The sequence below is a fragment of the Pelobates fuscus genome, chromosome 9 (assembly GCF_036172605.1).
Source record: "Pelobates fuscus isolate aPelFus1 chromosome 9, aPelFus1.pri, whole genome shotgun sequence".
NCBI classification, from domain to species: Eukaryota; Metazoa; Chordata; class Amphibia; order Anura; family Pelobatidae; genus Pelobates; species Pelobates fuscus.
The window spans coordinates 72814411-72822147 of record NC_086325.1 but is presented as its reverse complement, the minus strand read 5'-3'; the positions used below and the strand labels follow the sequence as shown (position 1 = coordinate 72822147).

Genomic DNA, 7737 nt, shown 5'->3' with positions numbered 1-7737 from the left:
TTCTGAAACGTGAAATCTGGAGTAAGCACAACATACTTGGCACACAGTAACTTGGTACACATCTTTTGAGGCACAGATTCTCAGCAATGCATTTCGAAATTATAAAAACTCCCATCTAAAAGCCCGACACATAGACCCAATATTATGTCACTTTTAACCAAGGCAGGCAGATTGAATAGCTCCAGTCACACAAAGAAAGGGAACAACAGGCAGCAATGCCCCAGGTGAAAGATCACAACAACAGAATAGACACTGTATTTATCCCTGTGGACCAGAATCTTGTTTGCTTTTGTCTACGTTTTTATGGATCGTAAAACATAACACTGCATAATCATCAATTAAGGTTTTATACCCATTAGTGTCAGAAGGCTAATGGTGGAACACTGCCCTGTTAATTAGGGGCGTTTATAAAGGATACATACTACAAGAAAGATATAATTTTACTGGAAGTACACTGTAAACATTTTCTATAAATTTCTCTAGCAAGAGGAGAGATATGGTTGACCCATCATAGCACTTGGATTGGTCAGTTAAATTACAGTTCTCCAAAGAGCCAGACCGATACCACGCTGCTCTGTGCATTAATTACATAAAAATGTATTAAACCTTTAAAATAACTCAAATCTGGCAGAATTAAAGTAACAATTAAGTTAAAAAAAAAAGATGTGTTACGCTGGTGAAAATAAAGTTAAAAAAAACAAAACGTATTTGTTATGCTGGCAAATATTCTGTATTTCCAATCTGAGATATAAAGTAGTTACAACATGATTTCCTTGACATTAGGAGTTAATGAAGAGAGGGAAAAAATAACACCAGATTATTTCAATTTTTGCATGTACGGGAAGTTCTGTCAAATTTTCGTGCCAACACTGGTTTCCAGGACTTCCTAAGGAAATCTCGGGCAGCTGAACTTGATTTGACGCTGTTGCAAGCTGCTGTTTGTTCCCATGGCAGCCATAACAGTGCTACTCAAGAAACAACACCATGCAACATTTATACAGAGCATTTCTAGGGCAAAGTCCTAAAAGTGAAGTAATAAGTGGGAACATTCTCTTTGATTCCACGGCGCCTGCACCACTTTTAGAAGGTTACAACTAATTCGTTATTTATAAATAAGTCCCATTTTATTGCTTGGGATGAATAAGGATCTACTGACCTTGAGATCTGGCAGCAACAAACATACACCTGGACATGTTGTAAATCGTTTATATGTCAGTTTGGGAATATAGTAGACCTTTCAGGTTAGAATGTATGAGAATAAACATTTTAGCTTAGAGAATATTTGTATATTTTAAACTGCAGTCAGTGCACATTGCAGAGGATTAACACAATCTCATTTAAAAGGTATATCATACAAATGCTGCCTTGCTTTTAGGACTACTTTATAAAATTTCCCCCTAAAATTTCACATTTTATCAGTATAAATGTACACTGCGGAATTCCATCACAGGCAAATTAAGTGACACCATTTTGTTTTAATATTGAGTTGTTTGTCTAGAGCCTTGCATAAAAATAAAAAAAAGGTTGTACACAGACAGCCAGTCACTGGTTTAGTCAGCAACGGCAGGGGTAGCCAAAATCTAGATGCTGGTTGTTGAACTACAACTGCCATGATTCTTCAGTAGTTTTAAAGCTGACAAAGCATCATGGGAGTTGAACCAGGTCTAACCCAAAACCGTAGCAATATAATTTCCTTGAGGACTTACGTTAACCAAAATTGCATGTTTTTTCTAAAGAAATTTCAGCTTGAACTGCATGTTAAACTTTAAAATACTGGTTTTAAACATACAAATTAAATTGAGTAAAATAGCTATGATTTAGCTATAGCTAAAGGCTTCTTCATTAATCACTTCAAAGCATCATATTCTGCAATATTTTGCTTGGCACTGCAAATACTTCAGTCCAGTACTGAAGTGGTTAAGAAATGAACACAAGACGTGAATAGTGAAGCTTTATCACCTTTGGTCTTCGTGGGTATATAGACGATGTCACTTTGAGTAGTTTTCTCATTATCAAGATATCACTTTTTTTTACCTTTAGTCTATGATATGAGGTAAGAAAATATGGCACATTGTTATGTTCAGTTTGCAGCTTGTTAACGAAATAAAACCCAACAAAAGGATCACATTGAAAATGTTAGGTGCTTTTGAAATACGATGACTTAAAAATATATATTTTGGAATGTTTGCAGTAAAGCAAAAGGCTCAGGTCCAGAGTATATCTACCAATTAAATGCTGTAATATATATTTGTATATATAATAAAATATGTACAGTCACAGATCAGTTTGGCACAATTTTAGTTTTCCTGTGGGATGTAATAGTGCATTAACTACTGTACAACAGTATGACTTTTAAACAGTCTTTCACAGAGAATATCAGATTAAGCTGCCCTTCAAACAAGTTATCACAATTCAAACCCTGGTTTTTCAGTACTTAACAGATCAACAAACCACAAGGCATATATTTTTTTTTCCGAAAGAAACAAAACATAAACATCAATTTATTTATTTTTTTTGAAAAAAAGTGTCTTTTCTTTTAAATGAAAAATGTTTTTTTTTTTTTTTTCCTTTCTACTATTTTTCTGTTTTGCATGTATTCTTCACTCCCTGCGGGAAAATGCTTGGTGGTGGCGTGGTAATCCAGGTGGGTATATAAATGCAGTTTCTCGAATCTTGGGTTGCAATGCAGGTCTGCAAATGCACAGCAGGGGGGAGCTGACAAACACATCGTGAGACCACATGAAGCTAAATAACACCTGTTATTTAAAATCCTTTACACTCCACATTGTGGTTTGAATGCATATTTTTTGCTTTTGCAACTTTTTGTTTTGTTTTTACATGGTGTTTGGAAAAAAAAATCTTTGCGTTAGAAACAAATAAGCACATAATATTTCATAAAGAAAGAAGCCAAACAGCAGAAAATAGAGGCTTTTGTTAGTTTTAGTCATTGTAAAACCCCAGGCCAAGTCAGAAATCAGTCATATTAGGTAGCTTGTTAGCATATGTCATGCACAGCTTTTTTGTATTTGCAAGGCATTGACTAGCATGCAGCTCTAGCCTTTTATGAAGATTTGCTTTAAGGGAGAACTAAACAAAGACCAGCAGGCTTAGCAGGTGCGAAAAAAAAAAAAAAAAGATGCGTCTGAGCCACTTTGGTGCAGCATTACCTCAGTTTTTCGAATGCAACTGTGACCGATGGTTCCTTGTGAGCTTGGTCTATTCTTTTCCCCTTACAGTTTTCATCCCGCAGAGATTTTGACGTTGATTTATGACGATATAGCTTTTTGTGAGTAGGTACATTATTGGCTAAAATACTTAGGTTTCCAAAGTTTTTATCAAAAAAGGCTGAGTGAAGATTCGCTCCGTAACCTAATGGGCAGCTGGGGTCAAACACTCCAAACTTAGTGTTGTTCTTACCTGAGCCCTTGTTTGTGGTTTTCTTAGAGCCCCCAGGGGAGCTGCCATTGACCTTTTTCTTAAAATCCTGGGGGGTTCCAGCTAAGATTTTAAGTGTTTTCAATTTTAAGCTGTTTGATTCTGGAGACACCACAATATCAGAAATGTTGGCATGACTTACCGGATTATAAAAAGGCTCCATGGAGGCCATCATGAACCTCTGAACATCAGCCATGCCAGATGCAATATTAGACAGAATGTTAGAAGGTTCCTCAAATTCCCTTTGATCATCATCGAGGAGATTGTTGCCACTGCATGTTCCAGGATCAGGCCACGCAGCATTGTTACCTTTATCAAGCGTCCACTCACCTACCCCAGGAGCATTTTTCCCTGTCTTGGAGGAGCTTGGTCCATAATGTGGCATGCAATCAGTTAGAGCCTCATTAGAAGGAATTGCACTGTTTAATTGTCCAGATTGACTGCCAGCACTTTGGGTTTTATCATTGTTTGCATTTTTGCCTTTCTTAGATGACTTGGGGCCTGGCTGTCGTGAAGCCTTTGTTTGTGTTTTGTCTACTCCCTTGTTAGCTTTGGGGGCTTTCTTCTTGTTGGTTTTTGGAGGAGAGCTTTGGTTGGTACCTGTATTTCTGCTGGCTGTTGATTTCTTTTTAGACTTCGATGGCTTACCGTTGGTTTGAACAGAACCCCCTGATTCATCATATCCCGGTAGGCAGGGGCCTTTCTCCATGACATTCACTGAATCCTCATCGTTGAACATGTGGAACTGAAATTGGTGATTATTTAGTGCAAACCCATTATTGGCAGACTCCTGTGAGGGAAGCACAGTGCAGTTCCACTTAACCTTTTCTGAGCCATTGAGCACCACCTGGGTACCATTCTGGAATGCTTTTAGGTTTGCTACGGACTTTGCTTCAGAGCCTGCAATCTGAGGGGAGAGGTTAGGTGTGTCTGGAGGGGACATTTCTGAAAGGGATGAGTGACGGAATTTATCAGGGGTGAAGTTGGATATGTCAAGAAGGTCTGTAGATTCCTTTAACGGCGTGATTTCATCAATACTCTGCTGAATTACAAGCTTCGGGCTGCAATGGGCCAAGAAATCATCATTTATTTCATCTTCACCATCCTTTTCACAAGACTTCATGCTTAAGGAGCTGTAATTACTAGAGGTAACCGACAATGAACCTACTGAGTCAAAACTAATAAGCCTTCCATTGTCTGTGCTAAGTGTGCCTCTCTGTAAAGTGAAGCGCCCTTCTCCACTATTATAATGACAAGGCTGATAAGTGTCATCCTGCTGAATTTGGCCCTCTTGCAGATATGCTTTGTGGTACAGCTGTTTGCCGCTGTTTGGATGAACTTGACTGTATCCAGAGGCTGCGATGTCTGTGTCTGATACAGCTGCAGAGCCGACAAACTCCCCTGATATGATCGACACTTCCCTAAGGTTTGCAATGAACTCAGCCGGAGTGCTAGGAGGCTTGCCATGCCATATGTCTTGGAAGCTCTGCTCCATATCTAAATGATGGGGTGACTGTTGCAGCTCAGACTCAGAAGGAGGAGAGAGCACGCAGCTCTGCGCAAGTTGCAAGGAACTGAACTGTTTGTCTGTCTGAATAATGTTGACTGACTGCTGCCCTAAGGGATGAGGGGCAAAGTATGTAATGCCAGTGCTACTAGATGAATCTGATGCATCTAAGAGTGTCTGTAGATACCCTCCAGGGAGAACGGGTACATTGGTAGTGATGTGAGCAGATGGTACTGGCTTGCTGGGAGAGCAGGTGGTTTGTAGAAAAGAGGAATTTTTAGCATTATCATCAGAATGGCATTGAGATAGATTAGAACTGTCTGACGCAATATGAATGGTTTCTTCTTTCAAAAGAGCTACAGAGTCCTGGTTCTCTACGACAGGGAAAACATCAGCTGTATCTGGAGTGCTAATATCTTGTACTTGCTCCAGTTTGATCTGTTTGCATTTCAGCCTGGCTTCACTTTTAAATTTAATCCTCCTTATCACTTTTCGATCTGGGTCTTTAAGTTCCCTCTCTAAGGATCTGCATTTCACAGATGTGATATCTGCTATGTTACTTAAATGCAATCCATTCACACAACTTGGGCTTTCTATGGCCAATGAGTGCAAGTCGCGAAGACCACCATCGTCTTTGCTGCTGCATGCTTGCCGGTGGTCATATGAAGAGAGGATTTCCCTGCTCACAGGTTGCTCAATCGTTTGTATCCTCTGTAACCTGTGTCGGTTTGCTAACTGACCTTTTCTTTTTCTGGGTGGGATAGCATTTTCTGAGCCATCTTGATTCCTTTTTGCACACAGGGCTGATTTGTTTCTCTGTCTCTCCTCCCAGTAGTCCTTCAGAGGAGCAAGCTTTTGGTATTTTCCCATCTGGTCATCACTCAAAGTAACCGTTGTCTCATTAGCATCAAGTTTTCCTAGTTTTACCAGCATATGTTTCTCTCCTTTGAACCTGTTGATGATTATATACTTTATGATCACAGGAGGCTCCTTTCTGCAAACTTTCCTCCTTTTTTTGGGGCACCAGTCATCATCATCTTCTTCTTTTGGCCCATCGGGAGCTCCCTCCTTTTTCTCTACAACTTTCTCATTCTCAAGGGAATCCATGTCATACAAGTAGTCATCACTATACCGGACTTTCCTCTTAACCCTCAGACCATAGTTAGGTTGTATAAGCGAATGAGAGTGCTCACGGGACAAGAATCTAGTGCAGTCCTTGATGTCTCCCAGTACATCATATGAAGATTCACTGCATGAGCTGTCATCACTATATTCTCCAGAATCCTCAGCTGAGTTGACTGAATCCAGAAAGTGGCTTCTTTTGGTGCTGATATACTGCACAACGTCCATGCTAGTTTTACTAAGGCCAGATTTAACATCCTCACCGTCTTCCTCATCCTCTTCATCGTCATCATCATCTTCCCAAATTCCACCTTCTTCAAGTTTAAACTGGGAAGGGTCAACCACCCTTTTCTTTGAACTTTTGCCCTCTCTTTTGTTGCAGTTGGTGAAAACACTAGGGAAGAAGTTAAACTGGGCATCCTCCTGCAGAGCATTTGTCTTCTCCCTCACATTATCTTGAAATGATTCATACCTGATCTTTAAAGAGCAAACATCACTTCCAAGTGTAGAGTCATCATCATCAAACATGTAATTGTCTACATCTTCCTCTGAAAACAAGTTAACGGACAGCTCATTCTTGGAGCACAAGTCTAAAAGCTCAATCTTACTCTCACTAATGAATGACTCAAAGTAGCCCCATTCCTGGTTTGGGTTAGAGAGCAATGCCTCATCACCATTGCATTTGTCCAGCAGCAGTCCCTCATAATAATTCTTTTGTGTGGGATCCTCTGAGTCACTATCTGATTTACTTGGGTCCCTTTTGTCCACCTCTTGGGATTTATGGACAGGAAAGCTGAGTAGCTGATCAGAAAGAAGCTGATCACCATATTTGAGACTGTCTCCTGTGCTCATACAGTGAATTCCAATGTCAGACACTGGGCATGTGTCAAAGTCCCTGTTTATATCTCCAATTTTCAGACTGATACCAGGTTCAGAGTCTACGCCATCTTTCGATTCTATAAAACAGCCTAAACAGGTCCGACTCTGTTGCATCAAGCAGTCGCCAGTTAAAGCAGACATGGCCCCTGACTCCATGATGGTAAATGGTGCTTTTTCGTTGTCACTTGGTAATGACCAGGAACTTAGACCCTTGGTGATACAGGTTGTCAAAGATATGGCCTGAGCAGAAGGGTCACTGATAACATGTTCCGCTGCATCTGAGAGCCTCAGAGGAGAGGGAGGGCTTAGTAAACAAGTTTCCTTGGAAGTGATAGATGGCAATGTCCTGTGACAGGCGTGTATTTCCTTCTGCGTTAAGGCTGGAAATGTGACAACAGCATCTGCAGCATCATAGGACTTCACATCATCCTCGGGATCATGAGGCTCTGCAGTGGAAGAAAAATAGAACAATGTTTTATATGCATCATTCATCACACTTTCCAACCTACAAATATATAGAGACATCAACACACAGTGGGGCACATTTGTAAAACTGAGAAAGCCGTTAACAATCGTTAACAGCAATTCAACTGGATGACTGTTAATGATCGTTAATGGCTTTTGCATTGTGGAGGATTGCCCCCTAAGTATATAAACTAATTATATATTCCAATAGAGACTGGGAATATAAAATGGGTTTGGAATTTTTATTACAGTAAAATTCAAGTCTTCAGTCCTTAGCTGTATAAATGAGGTACTGGAAGAAATAAATCCAAGTTCTAAATGCTATGTCT

General features: G+C 39.9%; 1 protein-coding gene across 2 annotated transcripts in view; it reads right to left on the bottom strand.

The window, feature by feature from the left end:
• Positions 1 to 3163: 3163 nt before the first annotated feature.
• The window catches only part of NEXMIF (neurite extension and migration factor), a 277633-nt gene continuing 273059 nt past the window's right edge, over positions 3164 to 7737 (bottom strand). For both annotated transcript variants that reach the window (XM_063433553.1, XM_063433554.1), the window contains one exon: positions 3164 to 7389. In XM_063433553.1, coding sequence (XP_063289623.1) covers positions 3164 to 7389 — 4226 coding nt within the window. The remainder of the gene's footprint in view (positions 7390 to 7737) is intronic.